This window comes from Metopolophium dirhodum, chromosome 8, assembly GCF_019925205.1.
Source record: "Metopolophium dirhodum isolate CAU chromosome 8, ASM1992520v1, whole genome shotgun sequence".
NCBI lineage: Eukaryota > Metazoa > Arthropoda > Insecta > Hemiptera > Aphididae > Metopolophium > Metopolophium dirhodum.
Window position 1 is genome coordinate 22272216 of NC_083567.1, and position 22109 is coordinate 22294324.

Below are 22109 nucleotides of genomic sequence, written 5' to 3' on the forward strand. Positions count from 1 at the left end.
AACCTGGATTATAATATCAAACCAAGATGGTTATGCATTTTTATTTATTATGTTTTGATTAATAAAGATTTGTTTTTAAAATATATTTTGTTCTTATTTTGAATTTTATCAACACTGTTTAATTAAATTTTGTTTATTGGTCTAATAAGACCTTTTATAGGGATAAAATATTTTTATATTTAACTGGAATACAATATAACTTTACTAATACCTTAATAAAATTCATAAAAATTGTAAATTATTCAATATTGTATTATAATATTTTTATCTATATTAAAATTTAGTATTTACTACACTCAATGATATAATATTTTCAAAATAATCAAAATTAACATGGAGATTAATAGAGTCCAAGTCCACTGTGTGATTGAGCAAAATGATCTAAGTCCAAAACATTTCATTTAAATCGTAAAATAAACAATTATAGGTAAGTTATAATTAAAAGAAAAAATATTCATCTTATTGAGAATATTACAGCTTATTATTTAAAACAAACCTTGTTCGTATAATCATTAAATTGAATTTACACCAGCCATTTAAGTAAAATAAAAATAGTTGAAAAACGGTTTTTTGGCTCTCCTGAAAATGTACAATAATGGACTTAGACCCTTTAGCCTCTCAGGTACAGATTTATGTTCGGGTATCGGGAACATTTGAATAATGTCCGACGATTGACTATAAAGTTAAGACTTTTACAAATAACAACATTTTTGACTTCGGCCACCAATACAATATTGATAATTTTAATTTAGTGGTATTTAATATGTAAGTATAATTAATGTAAAGTAATCAAAATTAGGTATTTTTTATTACCTATTACAGGTGGAACTATTCTTGTGGCACCTTACATAACAAAATGCTTCTAACCTCTCATATTTTTATTCACATGACCATTAACCAGCACTAAACCATTTTTGAATTAATTTAAACAATATTACCCCCTATGTCATTGATTAAAGTTTTGTTAATTTTCTTATTAATTTCGATTTTTCTGAAACGTTTCCTAGTTTAATACAGCATTTATACAAAGATGGCTTTCTTGAATATAATTGTGTTAAACATACCGTTTTTGTTACCCAGGTTAGAAAAGTATTATCTCAACAGTAAAACGATAACTAATATAATATACTCGTATATAATATAGGTATATTTCTTGGATCACCCAGCCGGCTAGCCCTATCAGCCTAGGATATAGAATAGAAACTACAATATTTCCTGGGAGAAACGTATTATTAATAGACTTGAAATCCATTTTCTGTGCTTGAAGAAGTGAACATCCTCAAGCTCGAGTATTTAGATTTAAAATAGTTTTCTCTCTGGCTTTAAGGTTACTTTCCTAAAAAATATATCTATAAAATATATTTTTCCTACAGAAATATTGTTGGTAAATCGTATAATATCTTACAAGTATGTAACAAAATCTAACAAAATGTTAATATATTGTAACTAATTTGTAGCTATTGGATCAATAATAAAAAAAAAAATTATGATTAATATAAATAACTGTTACAACTATAATGAATATGATACCTATGATAGTATGATTATAAATATTTAAAATTGAACCATTACTTGTATAAGTTATTTTAATTTTATGGAGTTTATGCCAACAGTTAGATAAAGTTAATTTTATCGGCCAGTATATTAACATTATCCACTTGCATCGGTGGCTGGAGTCCGACAGTTATTATAGTTAGCAAAAAACCATGAGTTAAATGATCGTAAGCCGGCTAATCTTAAATATCAGCCAAGCCTCGGACATAGCCCGTAACACATAATGTAAATACTTACAGAGTAACAATACGTTTCTAGACTAAAATCATTCATATAAAATCATAAAAAGGGATATTATAACGGAATTAAAAACCAGGGAATTCACATTTTTTTTTAATCCCCTTGCATAAGACATTAGTTTTGATATTTTGAAAATATATCATGTCTAGAAAATGATAATTTTGTCAAATTTTCAGGTGTATTATCCACGAGCATTCGTTTTTGAATTAGGTACAACAAAAACAAAATTCGATTTTGTTGTCGAAAACTGAAGTTTTGTAAATATTCTCGTTTTCGACAAATTTTTTTTTTTGATTATTTTTAAATGTGCTGGAAATGTAAAATTGTTTACCTTACTTTAGTACCATCTAAAGACCCAATTAGATACTAGAAACCTTCTTCAAAATCGAAGCAATTTTACTGTTCTAAAAGTAGATGACAGACAAAAGACAAAACACACGTCATTATAAAATGACTATATAGAATCTAAAATAAATGTTTTCTATTTTCAATATAATATATACATGTGATAATTATGACTGATTTAAACATAACGTCATGTAATCACTAATCAGATATAATTAGACCCTACAGTTTAATATACTGAACATACCTTAAACAACAGTATATACATTCCACTTTTTTTAGTGCTTTTCGGTCATTTTACTACCATTGCATGCCTACAATAGGAACTCAAGTTTATTATTACATAGTGCAGCCGACGATGAACTTTTTAGTTAACCCAATATATAATAATAAATTGTTATTAATTAATACTAATTTAATTAATTATCTATACCTATACCTAGCACTGTTTTGTAAGCACATAAGAAATATTTAAATTTACCTTATAATAATCGTTTTTTGTCAAAATCGGTCAAATCTATTATACGGAATTTTTATATTATAGGTATTAGGTATGTAGGCCGCAATATCCGGATGGGAGTAGCCGGATTGTTTTTAAAACTTTCAATTAGGTGGTTGTATAGGTACGTTTTATATTTAGAAATATTTTTCATACTTACGCCTACTGCATATTGCAACTAAAATTCCAAACTGACCTTTCCAAATCGATTTTTTCTTATATTATAATATTTTTAAATCGTAATGCATTATCGTGAAAAAGAAAAATATTTTATTTATTTTAGTGTTCTAATAAAGTACCGATATATAGCATTATTAGCACGTCAATAATTATTAGTCAAACAATTACATCAGTGTCTTATTTTAAAAACATAGTAAGTATAAGTACCTATTGAATTTGCAATTTATGTATACAATTTCTATTTTTAATTTGCTTTAGAATAAACGTTAAATAGTTTATGAACAGTGAATAAAAATTACGTTTATATATTTTAGTATGCATCGAGGACATTATCTTGTTTTCGCTTGGCAGCGCTGCCTACTTTATGTTCCTTTCAAATACCAACTACGAACCGGTACCACTTCTACTTCCACAATACTACTGTAGTACACCTGGAACTTCGACCATCAGTTATTCTTCAAACGTCTACACGTAGTGTCTTATTTTCGTGCGTCAGTGAATAGTATGTGCCGTGTCGTGATTTTTAATGTTTTTATTTTAGCATTGTAATTGTAATTTTTGTTTTTTAGCAATTTATACTATACCTAGTGTATAGCATATAGTACCTTTACATGTGTATCTGTTAACCGGGGAATAAATTCAAATATGAAAAAAGACATAAAAAAAAGTTCGTACTACGTTTGGTTTCTCGGAGCTCAGGAATGTAAGAACGTGAGAGACGTAGAAAGCATAATTCCCGTGATATCGACTTTGGCTGAAAGGGAAAAGAAAGTGACGCCATATAAGTTCACGCTGCAGGTAAGTCACAGGGGATTGAAGATCGTACACAATGTGTCGGCGTTAATCTCGTTGCCGGGTGGTAAGAGTTCGAAAAGCGACTTGGTCAAGCACCTGATCCCCGATCACGCGGTCACCTGCGTCCACCAGGACGAGGACCTGGTGGCCGTGATCCTGCTCCTCTACAACCCCGTCACCAAGTGGCCCGTCCACGTGCATGTCTATCGGTGCGACACCGTGGAGACGGCCACTCTGCTGTCCACACAATTGCGAATGCTGGTCGACCGACCGGAGAACAAGAAGAAACTCAACGACATCGAATCGAGACTGCAGACCAAGTCCGAGACGCACAGCAGCAGCAGCGTCCGAAGCGATAGGAAGAGAGAATCGCCCCCGCAACCACCGTCGTCGTCGTCCGATAGCGGGGTGCCGGGCCCCGGTGGTCACGTGACCACCCTGTACGATTCGTTGGCGGCAGAGTTGAAAAAGAAATTGGGTACCGGGGGCAAGACCGGCGGGGTGCCGATTTTGTTGCCACCCAGAGACTATGATACCGTGCACAGACATCGGGGAAATCTAAACGGTATCGACTTTCGACGGTGCATGAGCGCAAACATCGTCGGTGTCAACAGCGGTGGTGCAAGACCACAGCTGGATTTCCGGAGGTCCGGCACGAAAATGGGATCGAGTGGTGGCTCCAGCGGGATAGGATCCGATCATGCACCAAGTCCGGAACAATACGAACCGGAAAACGCGTATGCGGACAACAACTCGTCGTCAGGTATAGCATATTTTAATACATATTATAGTTAATCAATACAATGTATACAATTTTATAATGAACATACAGGTGTATAAGTGTAGGTACTGAATTTATATAATAATATTACGTAGATTGTAGGTGTACTATAGGTTTTTTGTAATAATGTAATTTGTATAGTTTGCGTGTTTTTTTTTTATAAAATTGTTCGTTGGAACCGATGCTAATATATTATATGTAGGTAGGTATGCCTATAAAACCAACAATATCATATAATTTTGATGATATACCTAATATATTATGGTTACATTAGCTATAATGTACCTACCGATATGGCATCGATAAGGCGAACGACCAAACTGAATTACTAATATATTAAATATTTCAAATGTATACCTATATGACTAGCTAATAAATTCTCATTTAAGTATGAAACCAGTTGTGATGACCCGTTATAATCAAATAATTTCCATGATACAAATGTATTAGTATATTTTATATTTATTCAACATCGTACATTTTACAACTCAAAAGTTTAATAATGGTGGAATCAAAATTTACGAGCTTACTGTAAATCCAATTTTTTATGTTAAAATGAATGCGCTTACATCAAACTAATTTTGGTCGTAAAATAATCCTAGTATATTTACCATTTATTACTATTTTCATACTACCTATATTTTAATGTATTATATCGTTCATAAATCAATATATTTATATACCTATACCTTGATATTGATATTGGTATAGGTATTATTATTATTATTATTAGGTATCATCATCATCATCATCGTTTTTATAATTCAAATGAAAATATAGTAGGTAGTTACCCTTTCACAAAGTTCCCCACCAATTTTACTGGTATTTTCATATTACTTTTATTAAATGCCGCTCTTTAAACTCGTATACTCATACAGCATCACTATACGTTTATACATAATCGTGAATATCTCAGAGATACGTTTGGTCTTCGATGGCTGCCGCTGTCCATTATAATTTAAAGGTATTGAAATATGTATATACGGACGCAAAAAACCTTTCTCGAGGATGCCAATGTGTATACCTGCATTGTGAATAACAGTTAAGAATACTATCTATTCAATTTAATTTATTGTGTTTGGATCCGTTTACATATTATTATGTATAGATATACCTATTTATTAACTAAACTGTATTTATCACTCTCGTCTCTTCTACATCGCTATTATGAACGTTATCGTTAAAGTCTTTAAATTAATGTTTTCATATAAGTACCTATACCGTCCTACCATAATATATAATCTGTACATTATATTTGAAATACAATATATTTACGAAATGTATATTATATTATATCCTATAACGATACATGTATATATTCGGAGGGGCAACTTGAAAATATAATTTTTCCGTTTGGCTTTATTGTAACATGTGCATATTACCTATATCGTCGTATCGACATGACCATATCATTTAAAACAGAGAACTAATAATAATATATGTTTTTAAGTTTATTGTAAGTACCTACCTACCTATATTTTCAATTTGTATAACACAATATGGTATATTTGGTTGTAATATTATTTAGCTCAAGTAAATATCTATGCTGTCCGTGGGTCATAAATTTATAGTATAGATTTGAACTTAACTTTCGCTGTTATTATAGTGAATTAAACGGTTTTGTGTAAATATTTATATATTCCAATTATATAATATATCTACTTTGAAAAAATATATTGTTAGCTAAATTTAATATATTGATAAATCAGGCATTTAAAATGTAACAAAAGTCGGTACCTACTTACATTATAATAGTATTAGTAAGGTACATTTAACACCGAAATAGGTACAATTGTACCAAACGTATATATAATATATATATTATTTTAAATTTATTATCTTAAATTGAAATTAAAAAAAAATTAGTTTAAATAATATGTCTTAATGATACGATACCCAAACGTTTAATGTGGGTCAAACGATTGTTGTCCTCTTTTAAGCCACCCAACCAGCTTTAGCACGTGCCACATATGCGATAGCTCATAAAAATTAGCTGAGCATAATAGGCATAGCATGCAGCGACTTTCTAATGACGTTTTTTTTATTATTAAGTATAATATTGTCGAATTCTACATTTTTTTTACCGGACTTTTAGCAAAAGGGAAATCAATTCATTACAGATTAATGTTGTCAGCTTAATGAATGTGTTCCTAATGGCCTAAAACAATGTACACATTCTGGAACAATATAAACCGATTTATATATATATGGGTGTTCAAAAAATGTACTGTTAGTTCAAATGAACGTCTAAGTACAACTATTATGGTTTGTTGTTATTGTGTCCATATTGGATGTAGATGGGAGTACACAAACTATTATGATTGAATACTTGACTTCATATTCGGATCGTTACCCGAAAATATTAGCAATTGTATAACAGTAATACAAAACCATCATATATCACCTATTCGTGCACAAATATTTCATTAATTAAAAGAAAATCAAAAGATTTTAGATTCTTTAGATTCTGAGCGTTTATTTCACGACCAAGTAGGTACCTCCATACTGGGCGGTCTCTCCACTCTATACTTTTTGTAATAATAATTGTATCTCATTTTATCGATTAGTTAAACTTATTGTTCAACGCATGTAACAGATAGCCTGAATAAAAAATAATGTTAAAAAAAATTCTGAGTAACTGAGCGTGTAGTGATGGAGTTGTTTGTTTTACACTTTACCTACCTACTGCGAGCTTCTTTTTTAGAAAGCACTTTGGGACAGTGAACAATTAATTCAATATGCTTCATACAATACATGTATAATACCTACTATTATAGTATACTAATTCATGACAATTATCTCTGTACCCACTAATAATATAATAATTAATAGAAAATGAAATCCATTCAAATTTCAGTAAGCATTCATTATTATTTATACAATATTGACCATTCTGTTTTTTGGGTAAACCGACTTCCGTTGAGAAACTTATTTTAATGCGATATAATGGCCATGTTCAAATTAAAAATAATAATACCTCCACTTATCTTATTCAACACCGAGGTGAAGTGAACGACGCGAAACACATGATCTCTGTATCACACTATTTTCGTTACGTCGTTGTAGGTTCTAAAAAAAATACGACCTAAGAGTATAATATTTTTTTTTTTTTTTTTTTTTTTTTTTTTTTTTTTATTGAGTAACCCGCGGCAACATAGGCCATTGGGTGTGGGGAGGGTACTCTGTAGGTTTTATATTGGGTAGGTTTGGTAGGTTTTATATTGGGTAGGTTGGTACACGTGTGTGTTGTGTTTGGCAGAATTTCTAATGGGGCACCCGTAGGTTTCTGCCGTGCCCCGGGGTGGGGGGATGGCGGCACTTGTTCTCCGGACACCGTGACTTGCACGGAGAAAAATGCCGCCCAGTGGTCGAGGATCGAACTCGGACCGGCTGTGCCGAATCCGTCGCGTTATACCGCTCGGCCACCTCGTCCCCCGAGTATAATATTGTTGGTTGAAAGAACGCGACATCGCACATCACCTATCGTATTTGAAAATAAGTATTACGATATTTTAGTACTAATACGTTTGGTATACAATAATTAATAATTGTTCATTTGAGTTTCAATAATGTGTATTCCGAAATTGTTTTAAATTATAATCAATTAAATCACGGTAGCCGGAACCAAATAATATGTTATTATTATGCCACGAGAACATTATTATTATACATAATATTTCATGTATCAATAAATAATTTTAACATGCTCTGTACGTTCTGTGAACTCTGTGTATTATAAATTATTTCATTATTTATATTTTTTTTCATCTCTCGGTCGTTGTCAATTTGTACGGTGAATCTCTCGTGCCCAAAACTAAATCATATAAGTAGGTACTTCCGTAGTGATCATATTCTCATATAGATTTTAGCTACATCACAGTACATACCTATACATTATGTCTAGGTAACACTTCTATAATAGTTCTATATGGATAATTCAGCGACAATAGTCAACCGACTGTGACTGAGTATTTCCTTTGAAGTTAGGCGCTGAAAAAAATACCAGCTACATCGACCTTGAACGTTCATTCACTTCTTCTCGTCCGTCTTAATTTGGTAAAACTGCTATATCTACGATTTACACAGCTGTTATGCATTCCACAATAAACGTCTCAAGAGTTTCCCTCTCCCCACAGGCCACACACAAATTCTTCAGAATTATTGTTCTCTTTACATGTATCGGTAATGCCTAAAAATTGTGTATATTAGTTCATTATGCGTATACGCTATATACACAGATATCATAATATATTATTGGGTTAAGGTAAAACGTATAAAATGTATAATAAGATATTATATTATGGACGATAATGCGATAGTTCACTGGTTCGTCTCTATATCGTCGCGCATTTTCTAATCGACACGTAGGTACATTGCAGTCTTGTTGTTATTATTATTATTATTATAGCGAGAGTGAGTGTAATATCTTCCATTTTTTTTTTTTTTTTATAATAATAATTGTAAAAAAGACGTGCATACATTAAATAGGTGTGCGTTATATTGGGCATAAGCATAATATTATAATAATTATTGTAAAGGCGTACATCGTCGTCATCTTTACAATTTATAATAATAATAATAATATGTAGGTACCTACGTTTTAACGGTGCTGCATACGTCGTAGTGGGTGTAACAGGATGACAAATAAGAAACCGGTTTTTGGATTTACATCATGTAGCACCGACTGGTAGGTACAATAACAACAATAATAATAATAATATGTGCGCGGTTCACGCACAGGACCTCGTCCTAGCCGGGACAACTTCAGGCACTGGCGCATATTATTATAATATGCTGTACAGGTATATACGATTGCATTCATTGTGGTGTGTGATATTTGACATGCTTTACGAATCGCGTCGTTTAAAACTATGATACGCGTAGGAACTATAGATATAGAAGATTTCAGTTATAATTTTTTTATTTTATTTGCACGTAAAACAAATAAGTGGTAAAACGTTAGTTTTTAAAAATCATCAATATATATGTATATATAAATGAATGTTTGTCTGTCCGTGTGTGTGTGTGTGTGTGTCCTTTATGCATTCCTAAACAGCCGGACCGATGTTGATGAAATTCGGCACAGAGATAGATTATTCATATGGAGTTGGCATTTTTAATGGGCGACCAAGTGTACGGGATCAACTAGTATAAAATAATAATAAACAACAATGTTATTAATCGACAGAAAACGAGTGTCTTTCGTTGAGAAAGAAAAATCATGATGTTTAGGTAATATCATACCTGCGGGCTTGTGCCAAGTATTCCACACATAAGTTTTTTTTCGTTTTAAATTAATTCGTGTTGATTACATAATTTAATCAGACCTCCGCGCAGCTATTATAATATAATATTAAACACCGTCACTTGTCCACGCGTTATCCATCGATGGAATTTGAACAGTTATGCGTATTATATGGGTATCAATACGTAATAAATCATTTTTTATTATTGGCACACACACATACTTACCTAGAAATTTGGAGTCGTTTCAACTATACTATATTATACGAGCGTCAATGTTATACACGTTTGAATGTTGATTTTGCGCTAAGGATTTACAAGTGTTAAGATATAACACCAGAACCGTGTTCAAATTCATAAAACCACTAATCATTCGGTCATTTGCAGGTCATTATTCGGGCGAGTCATTCAAACAAAAACATGTTTTGATGATTATACACTATAGAGTCTAGATTTACGTACGACTCATTTTAAACTTCAAAATTTAAAGTACCCATCTAACACGTCCATGATACCTGTTGTTGGTACTGTAATATTCGTATTAAATTTGTCTGAAACAGAACTCTGTGTGATCAAATATGTATACCATATGTAGGTACCTATATAGGACATTAAGGTATATATTATACTTGTGCATGCGATTTTGTAATCTTACAATTGGATAGACAAGTAGTAATTTATTAAACAGTGAGGTAAATTTCCGAAGTATTCTACTGCGAGCGTGTACTTCGTAATTCTAATACATCGCCAATAGAGGTAATGAATTGGCAACGATAGTGTTGCATAAGAAATGTATAAATCTTAAAAATCAATGACCTATGTCCTATACGGCGATAGAAATATTATTGAGTAACGATGTAGTTGATTTACGAAATAATTTACCCATTATATATTTTTTAACTCCTATTTTAATTTACTAAGATTTACATAAATTCTGCCACCCACAGTCAATATATAACAGAACACATAACTTGATAAAAAAACACGTACCTACTGGTAATTTTAAATTTGAATTTCCATAATAATTATTTGAATTTATTATTCAATCACTTATTTTATGTAATAATAAATAATGTATACCTAACACATCACATTATTGTTAATTTCCATATTATACCCGAAATTATACTATACCTATAGTACCTGCTACTACAGTCTACAATTATTTATTTTAGTCCATCAGCTGTTCTGAAACAAACACCGAATTTAAATGGTTTTAATATGTATTTTAATGAAACTTAATTAACTTTTAAGAAGATAAATTCGTTTCTATTTAATTATATTCTGCAGTACACATGAAAAATAGTGACAATTTTTTTCATTACACAATTGAAAAAAATATATTTTAAAATACAGTTTTTTTTGTTTCTGACTGATTTTCTGTAATTAATAAAAATAAATATATTTTTTTAAACCATCTTTTAATACAACTTTTTTTTTATAAACACAGTAGTCTAACGAATAATATAAAAAATGTTTCATTAATTTTTATCATAGATACCCTTCACAAGTATCTAATTTTTATTCCAATTATTTTAGATATACTTATAACTTCATTAATGCATTTAAAAGACTTTAGAGGGTCGTCTAATTATACCGTACAAACTGTAGTGAACAAAACTGGATGATTTCAACTATAAAAATGTTCTACAGAAATTGCTATAGAATCCATTGAAAAATTGCGGTCAACATATAAAATTATTATTTGATACACTCAGTTCAAAAAAACATCAGCACTTATTTTATATTTATTATATAAGATTTTTAAAGTAAATCATAATATTTTATGTAATGATATTACCTAACTGTGTACTGAATTAACATAGCATTTACTTTTAAGGTATTTATTTTGATGAAATATAATATTATGTGCATTAGGTATGTCCCAAAGTACCGTATCACCCTAATTATCTCCGTGGAAAATCAATAATATATATAAATGTGGTTTTTTTTCAACAGTAATCTATAAGAAATTTACGTCATTAAATTGAGATTTGCTTATAAGTTATAGCTGATTACTATTGAAAGAACCTATTTAAATATACTGATAAGTCACGGTCTTACAGAGATATTAGGACTTATACAGAACTTGTGGGACATATAGTACGTACTTTTATAAAAATAAACTTTATTTACAGTGAACCTATCTATGTGGTATTAAATAGTAGGTATCTATATAAGAATTTGAAAAAGAATTATTTATTCATTTAAAAGAAACACAATTACCACACTACTACAGTCCTGGATGATATTTAAAATAATGTATATATTGTAGATAATCTCAAATATTATTATTGTAGAAGAAGCTTTATATTTTTGTTTACTTGACATATAAATTACACTGCACTTCTAAATTTCACTATTTATTAGAAGGTTGTTGTATCAGAGGTCATTTTCGTGTCTACATAATAAAACATGAATATTAACACGATGAGAAGTAGAAACTTCACCGTCCAAGATACATTATCTTGGTTTATAACTACTAACCCGAGGTGGTTCCTTTACAGAATTATATATAGCTGATGACCTATTTGTTGTGCGCTGTACGTATTATAATCAATATAAGAATATATGTATATCGAAGTATTTAAGTGTCTACATAATATATCATTCATCATTGGTATACACATACGAAATAAGATTTACTCGGTCACTCGGGTATAAATTGTGTATATAATATATAATATAACATATTAATATGTAGGTACAGTTTGTACACTGTACGGTACCTATAAATATACGTGTCCCTATACATTTTGTTTTTAATGTGGATGATGAAATGGCTTCTACTACTGTAGGATTGTGCAAATGTGTTTATTTCTCATCGCGTAATGCTGTGGGGCTTTATAATATTTTATAATTTTTATGTTTTACTCACGAAAGTATTACCTATATTTTATGTATGTATTAATGATTAATAGTTTTTTTTAAAAATACATTAAACGTATGTTACTATTATAATATTTATATTGATGTGGTGTTTAAAAATTGTGATTCGCGAAGAGATAATTCGTACATGCATTTATTTGTAACTATATTAGAAAATCGAAAATTATGCATATCTCCCATAACATGGTAAAATAATATTAAATTAGATACATATAATGCATTATATATACATATTACACGCTATATTCGGCATTTGTATATTCGCGTAGATGCAGCACATGTGTATATAGTATAACGTATAGAATCCCTTAAATGACAATAATTAGTATATTAATATTACACTAAATACTTCAGTCCCTATATTTATTTTAATTTTCGTACATAAAATAATTAATAGCAATAAAAATACCTATCCAGCAGCAAGAAAAAACGTAAAAAAAATATGTTGGTGTAATTATTTAAAACTGAGGATTTTCTTGTTTGTTTTTATTTTTTGTATATTATAAGGTATACGAATAACATGAATAAGTAATAACTATGATGTAATGAATAGATCATTTGGTAAATATATGGGTAGGTGATATAAGTACTTAAATAGACAAATTATATTTTGTGGTTTTGCTTTGTTTAATACTTATTATATCTGTAAATTACTTGCTTAGGTACATATAGCAATATAAAAAAAACCCAATTACCCCTTCACCAGGATTTATTTTCATTGATTACCCTTGACGTAATCGTAATAGACAATGTGCAGTATGCTATTTAATTGGAAAGTCTGCAGTATCCCGAAGTCAAAATTTAGTGAAAATGAAGCTTCTTTCAAAAAAAAAATATATGATATAATAATCATAATATATGTTTAATGGCCAAATTTTTACCATAATTTACAAAAAAAAAAATTGTATTAGCTACCTATTATAATGGCTATATCTACTAAAAAGTGTAAAATCGAAACAATTTTACAATTTGTTGTAGTTTTGGAAATCATGAATAATAAAATTGTTCTCATTAATTCAAAACTCAACTGACCTAAAATTCCTCTTTTTTTCATTATTAGGTATCAAAAAGTAACTCATAAAATAGCTATTTTCGAATTTTGAAAATTGCATTGTTAAGTGTTTGAGTATTATATTTTTTCAAAACTTTTTAATTATTAAATACAATTTATCAACAATTAGTATTTGAGTACATTTTCAATACTATTTTACTGTATATTGAGTACTTTTTATAGTTACTGTACTGTACTATTAATTTATAACAATAGCGAAATGTCAATTGTAAAATATGACAGGGAATGTTGTATCTCTTTATATAAAGTTGATATATTAATGAAATGACAATTTGGTTTAATTTTTTTCCCCTAAATTAAAGTTACAGCTCTCGCAAAGTTTACTTTGGTCAGGAAAGTATTACTCAGCTGCTTTGGAAAAATAGTATATTTTAATGAGTTGCCCAAAATCACCGGGTAAAGTAAACATCATAGACCGGCCAATGCGCCCTCACATTGTCCGCAACATAATATAGGTAGGTGCATAATAAAAGCAAAAGAGATTAAATCCTCCATAATACTCTATGCCTCGGACCCGACTTCATTCAAATTCAAAGTCTTTTATAACATATTATTATTGTACCGTTTCACGCGTAGGATATTCAACGGAATTTTGCTGATATATTATAATACATCCTTTTCCAGTTGACCGTATACAGGTAGATGTATACTTACGTATTTATTTTGAATGCCTTTTGGTAGTTGTTGGAGCTGTGATAGCGCCCGAGTGCTGGACTTTCACATGGCACGATTCTTCGCCAAGATAGTTATTATATTATTATTATGTGTTATAGACACGCTGTCAGAGTCACAGAGATCGCCGATACGATAAAAATCGTCTTATCCTCGTCCGAAGTCGACGGCCAAACAGCGCGGGCCATACATTATTGATTATTATTATTATATTAATTGTATATTATCAATTGTCATTTGACTCTGTATGACTATTGACTACAATAAAATGTTGAGGATATTTTTATAATTTATGTTTATATTCGTAAACACGTCATGACGTGTGTTTCCTATACTGCACCGTCAAAGCAAACAAAATAATATTATAATCACAGTATGAACACACACCATGTTTTCCAACAAAAATATTACGCATTATCGTGTGTATATAATAAATATAATATTCATATAAAAAAACATATTATATGGATATTATGACACCAAGTCGGCAATGCCGTATACGTATTAATCCTCATTCCTCGTGCGTAATTAATTTTTGTTTTATTTTAATATAAACTGTCGACTTCACGTTTCTCCGCCTATTATAGTGAAATAATCATTACAGAAAATATCGATTGTAAAAAGAAACACAAGTATGCGCGTTACTGCATGCCAAGTTGAATAACGGTTTGTGGCCCGGAGCATACTTCAGTAAAATTCATCTGGTGCACTTTCTCCATACACATTTTTAGTAATCTCCGGTACACAACTATTTAGACTACATAATTATCTAATTAACAAAACATGTTTATAAAATTATTTAAATTATATATCATTACAAAACAATGGTGGTGTATAAGGATTTTTTAATAATTATTAATTATTTTTTTTTTATGTTTACGGAAATATGAATATTTTAAATCAAAATTGCATTTTAATATTAACTACCGGTAGGTACTTTACGTAAGTTGTACAATCTATAACGAAAAAATTCTTCACATTAATTGAGTTAGGTATAGTATGCGTATATAAGACCCATAGGCCATATTATTATAGTTTAATAGCTATGAGGGGGGGGGGGGAGAAGGAGAGTTATATATCCTCAACCCTATAAATTATATATTATTTAGGTTTGTACTTAAAATAATATTAATCCTCTGAAAATATCATTTCTTTCACTAATTTGGTTACCGAAATAGTGGTGTTTTCTTTAGCAATATTACAGAGGACAAAAATGTAATTTCAAGTTAGATTTTTTTACTACCTCTACCCGATAAATATATCTTGGATACGGTATTTTTGCATACACATTGGGGTCACTTGAGTAATTTTTGTCGGTGGCAATTATACATATTTTTAACGCAAGTGTCCTTAACAATTTTCACAAATCACAAATAGGAAAACTGTCTATCATCAAACTGTAATCATATATAATCATAGTTTTGATTGTTACAACAACAATCAACACAAGGCAATATTGGCTTTTTTATACACACATAATTAATCATTTTAACGCGTTGTTTCACCGAGTAAAATTGAGCTACTAAAAAATACTTTTTTGATAATTTAATCAATTTATAAAAAGGGAGCATTTCCCTTTCAATATTTACAGGTATAGTCAGTCTCCCAATTGCCACATTATACTTCATCAGTTTACGCCTGTGTTTGTATATAGTAATTATTTCAATTTAAAACTGTAACAACTTATACATAGCTGGTAGCTATGGGTTATTAAGTCATCTTTGTTTAGAGGAACAATTTCATAGGTCCAATATGCACATAAAAATATAATAAACAGAGGCTTGTACAAAACATACATAGGTATATACACTACGCGTAGTATAATAAAATATAATAATAGTATAGTACATTGTAGTTCAATACAATTCCGTGGCTTTTGGTGTACGATTTTATTTCGTGGCGAACCGCCAATTCATACGTAATCTGACCTCTTTCTCATGCCCTCTTGCAGTGGCTGAATAAAAAACCGTGTGAATTGTGCCGGATAGACGATTAAATTAAAACTACAATTGTTTTGCCACAAATATCGTAAATGTATAGTGTAAACACAAACAGCGAGTACAACTGTTTTTATCTATATCGATACGCATAACCTGAGTTCAATATAATGTTATAGGTATCTAGGTTTATGTTTAGTTGTAACAAATTCGATGCGTTTATAACCAATCATATCCGCATAGGTGGCTTTGTTTGCGGTCGTATTTTATGCGAATATTATTATTGTAAAGGTAATAATAATATAATATGTATGCAGGTTTATAAATCGTAATAATATACTTTACTTCGATCGGTGTTTTGGGTGAAGTCGTCGAGAGAAAGGAATCTCTTGAGGTCAAAATATAGAATTTTAGATTTCTAGGCAAACTGTATTAAACCGGTTAATCGAAACAACACCAATATAACATTTTTTTTAGTGCATAACAACAGCAACTTTTAAAGTTCTTATATTAGCTAAAGGTATTTAAAGATTGTTGGCTCGAAATTGTGCAGAATATTGAGTAGTTTATATAACATGTATTACACATGTTAATTGTTAGGTATAAATGGCTTGTTTATTATAATAACTGAAAACGTGTTTAAGTTGTCCTTAAAACTGTTTTATCAGCTATATTATAACATGTAATAGAAACCAATTAAAATAAATATATATTTTGTTAAATGGATATTTTTTTTTATATAATTTTAGTCGTGTCATAAATTCAAAAATAATTAAATTACAATAATATACAGCGTTAAATAGTATTTTACTGAACGTTTATTGTAATTATTAATTATAGTATTATAGGCATGAATAGGTAAATAAATTGTATTTACAAATAATTATCGGAGTCTCCTAAAATATTGTATTATTTTGGTTGAAGTAACCTACATAAATACTTGCATTTTAGGGAGTTGACTGTGATGGTTGCCAAACAAGTTTAGTCTAGTAAATACTAAGTATATAATAACCATTTTAAATCTCACTGGTTGTCCTTAAACAGTTTTGTAAGCTATATAGTAATTTGCCACGTGTTGAGTGAATAATGACGACAATGACACCCATACTTAATAGTTGTATTTTAAACAAATAATTATTTTATCTAGATACCTCAACCTATACCTATCTATACAACACGTATCTTTAATATAGCAACTTAAATATATTTTTCAGATGACGACTGGAACGCCAGTCCGTTAGAAGAACCATTATTTGCAAAACCTTCGAATGACCATCCGTTACCCAGAATTAGGAGACAAGACAGTGGCGTGGACAGTAGCAGTAGCCCAGTGACATCGCCGGAAAAAGACTATTACAATGGAAGACAAGAGGTCCAACAACACGTCAACGTTCCGAATGTTAAACGGCAGAACTTTAGTAATAATAATAACAACAACATTGCACCAAACCTGAGGGAAAAATATTCAGATCGTAACGTTGCGATGGTCCAACCGAGACCGAGAAACAGTGAAACGGTCAAGAACTCTGCGCCTACGCCCTTAACCATGCCCGAATACAGGAAAAAGCCCGTAGAAATCAGGCAGAGGACACCGTCTCCAAATCGTTCTACAGTTAGAGAATCACCGCGGGAGAGATTCAAGGATGCCAAAGAAAAGTTCCTTATGCTGGAAAAAGAACGGATCGACGAGCAACGATCCGAACTAAAGAAGCGACTTGAACGACAACGCAAAGAAAACGCAATGCCCATGATCCGAGCTGCGGTCAGAGACTCTTGCAATTGGTCGCGAAGTCACCATTCCGACGACGAGGAAATGGATAGGAATCGGTATGATGACGATGGCGACTACGACGACGATCATTTTGACCACCAGGTGGTCAAAAATTACAGAAGAACCAATCGACCGAGAGAAGGATTGGATACTGATTACAATGGCGGTCATTCAAAACCAAATTCCAATAGACAGCCGAGAAACTTTCAGGTAAATATTTTTAATTTTAAAACGAAACATGAAAATATAATAATTACCTATATACTCTTACTGTTAATATTTCTATTATTCTTTAATAAATATAGTAATTATATAGTATTATGTTCACATATGTATTTAGCAACGATACAAAGTGGACCCTTTTGAATTATTGTTTACCTAGATTACAATAGGTACTTATCAATTTAAACGCAGCTTACATTTTTCATATTAAATTATAATAAATAATAATGTATTTTTTTTTTTTATTATCGATGATCGGGGAGAGAACCACGATTTGCATTACAGCTCCCCGGCCCCAATAAATATAGTATTTAAGTAAATATGTACAAGCAGTTTTACTATTCATATTCGTTACTATATGTTGCTGAAATATATTATAATATAATTGTACATTTTTTTCTGAACGCTTCCGGGAAAAAAATTCACGATTTCTATATTTTTACAAATATTTTATATTGTTGTCCTCAAATTCACATGTCTTATCAGTCGCATCAGAGACGCGTCAGTTGCAGTTAGACTTATTTTTCCTTGTAATATTCCGGATAAGGAAAGAATGAATTAAAAAAATAAACCATCGATGGTTTTTTACCAATTAAAAAATACCTGACGTCCACAATAATTATAATAATCAATATTATATTTTATACCGCTTATATTATGATATACATTCGAATTAAATAAAGAAAGCAGTTTCAGTATTTTTTTATTAAATTATAACTGCGGTCTAAGACCATCAGTCCTATTGTGGTTACTGTTACTGTTAACGTAATTGATGGAAATTATTACACCTATTGCATATTCAAAATAAAACCATACAATATACATTGTATTGTTTCAAAATAATTCCCACCAAATACGTGATTTTATTCTTCCAGAACGGAGATCCCCCTGTATTTATAGGTGGCCCCATTATTAATTCATGCAATCTGAAACATTAAAAGGACGTCGTACCCGCACGTGTTGTCTCTGTCTTACTAACGTATAACATACCAAAATGTAAGTTCACCGGTTCCAAATTTTTGTGGTTAGCTTTAATAGTATAGAGTGAGTGAGTTGACCTATTAACAAACTTGAAGGTAAAATCATTATTTGTGTACTCGCGTTGGTTTTTTACGATATTTAAATTTGTAAGTGTGTTACGATCATTTTTCAATATTAATACTTTACGTATTTGGTACTATTACTCGCTTACAAATTAAAATAGCGTAAACATTAAACGAGAGAATACACATAATGTGTTGTCTTATCTTTAACTTTTAAGTTTGACTATAGGTCAATTCACTCCAATATTTAAGCTAACAACACAAAATTAGAACTGCTGAAAGTAAATTTTAAAAAGTTATATGCGTAAGTAAGACGGAGACAACACATGCGGGTATGTGGTTTTCTTAAGTTTGTATTTTTTACCAAACTTTTTTACAATGCCTAATTTTTGGACTAATTATGTTCCGCTGAGAGATATTTTCGGTGTTCACTTGGATATAATGAGATATCACTGGTTACCATTGGGCTATCATTTTTATGTTTTACGATCATAAATCACTCGGTGCCACTATTTAACTACATATTTATATCTATTTAAGAAAGTGTAATAAAAACAATTTTTATACGGTAGAGACGAATACGTGGGAATAATATAGCATAGAATAAGTTATATCGGCATATTTTATTTTTGATTCCGATGATTTTTATTGTACATATTTCGTGCATAAATAAGTTTTAAAAAAATTGGTCACACAATGCAGCTGCATCAACTAAACAGCTTGGTTAGTTTAAGAAAACACATTTATTACAAAGTTGCAACGACATAGAATACTTGCATACAGCGTTTAAGGTCATGTATTGTATTTATGTATTATATATCTAAAAGGGATCGATAGATGCGTGACTGATTAAATCATGAACATTTCGACAAAATCGGTTGAATAGTTATTGAGTCTATAAGTTACAAATATAAGGACATTGTCTTTTGTTGTAGGTACATTTGAATTTTGAATTACAAACAAATAAACAATAAATTAAATATAATTTTTTTATTTAAAAAAAAACTCTTAAATACACAATAGGCGGATCGACTAGTCTATGGTAATTTTTTTTTTGTTTCATTTCCGTAACCAACCCTATTTTATAATACGAACAAAAAATGATTTGATTTTTGTGAGCCAATATGAAATTCATGTATGAGCCACCCTATAACAACCTTTAATACGCCTAAATCATCCTCCGAGTCTCAAGGAATCTATACTGATATAACATATTGAAATCGGTCCAGTAATTTCTGAGATTAGCCGTTAGTAAAAAAAATAATTTCTCATTTATAAAGGTACATAATATTATTATACCATATATATTATAGGTATCTTGTATATATTATAAATAAACGGTATATATGTAAAGATACCTATCAATTATAATGTCTATTATAACTTAATAATATATTATAATAATTTTCGTCTTAAATTTGGGGCGGAAGTGGCCTGGAATAGATCACGGGCTTCAAAACCCGGTCGTGTTTCTCTAACCGGAAGCTCGCTTGCAACACAACACGTTTCGGGATGATCTGTATACCTACGGATTGATCGTATATGCATAATATGCAAAATATACGTATTATACAATCTAATTTTATTATTAAACTACATCGGTGTTTTTTGTTTTTCACAGCACGATCACGACGAGTCCAGAATGGTGTCCAGAGGTTACTCGGCCGAAGACTACCACCCGCAGTCGGACCACAGCTACAGGCCACCGCCCCCGGAACACCATCGCAAAAGCTCGCCACGCCGGGCCGCGGTACCGGAAGCGCCCCGAGCCGCGCCCAGGCGGAATCGTTACAACGACGTGTCGCCGCCGCCGCCGGAGCTGTCGTCGCGTGCGGCCAACGATTACAAACGGCGGCCGGCTTCATACGCTTACGAAGACGACGTCGGCTGTTGTCCGCCTCCCAGCTACGGGGGCAGACCGCGCGGTGAACCGGACATCCGGGAGGCAGACGACGACGCAGACGGTCCGGCGCCGATGATATTGGCCGGCCGAGAGTACAAGCGGCGATCGGCGGCGTACGCTTACGAGGATCACCACCCGCACCACCACCAACAACACCAACACAACAAACACCATCATCAAAACCACCACCACCAACAACAACAAGACCTAGGCGGCAGCGGTTACGGCGGCAGACGCGAGACGACGTCGGACAAGCGGGCGGCGGCGCATGCGGCCGCGGAGGACAGCCCCTCGCCGATTTCGCCCAGGTACAGGCACAGCTATGCAGAGGCGTACCACAGGCACCAGCACCAGCAGGCACAGCCGCCGACACAAGAATCTGTGTACCGTCACAACGGTTCGTTACAGTCGTCTGGTCGAATCGGAATCGCAGCGATACACCCTTATTGATGTACACATGTCATCATATTGTTTGTTATAAATTTAAAATTATTTATAGGTAATAATATATAAGATATAACATTATGCAACTGAATACAATAATTAATAATAATAATATTATATTGTATGTATCTATAAGAATTAACCCAGTGATTACCGCGATGATATATTATTATGATTATAATATGAAGACGATAATTTTATTATTATATTATAATAATAATATTAAATTATGTATTTTTCTTGTTTTCTTTGTTTTCTATTTTCGCGAATATAATTTTTTGTTCATAACGTCACGTGCTATATTGTTAATTCCGCTGATTACCTAACGGTCGTCTGCTACTGCAGTTAACGTCTGAGAATGACAAAAAAACATTTTATAAACTAAGCTATTCTTTATACTTAACGCAAGCTTTTGTCTTTTAAAATATATATATATATATATGTTAACATAATATGAAGAACCCAACACTTTCAGATGTGTATCTTTTGAAAAAGACAATATACTTGAACATAATTTC

At 31.4% G+C, this 22109-nt stretch overlaps 1 protein-coding gene across 1 annotated transcript; it reads left to right on the forward strand.

The window, feature by feature from the left end:
• Positions 1-3245: 3245 nt before the first annotated feature.
• LOC132950378 (bromodomain-containing protein 4B) lies at positions 3246-21879 on the forward strand. The gene is made up of 3 exons (XM_061021800.1): positions 3246-4376; positions 17423-18189; positions 20866-21879. Exons 1-3 carry the CDS (start codon positions 3464-3466, stop codon positions 21595-21597), a joined length of 2412 nt encoding a protein of 803 aa, XP_060877783.1. The 5' UTR covers positions 3246-3463; the 3' UTR covers positions 21598-21879.
• Positions 21880-22109: the final 230 nt, after the last annotated feature.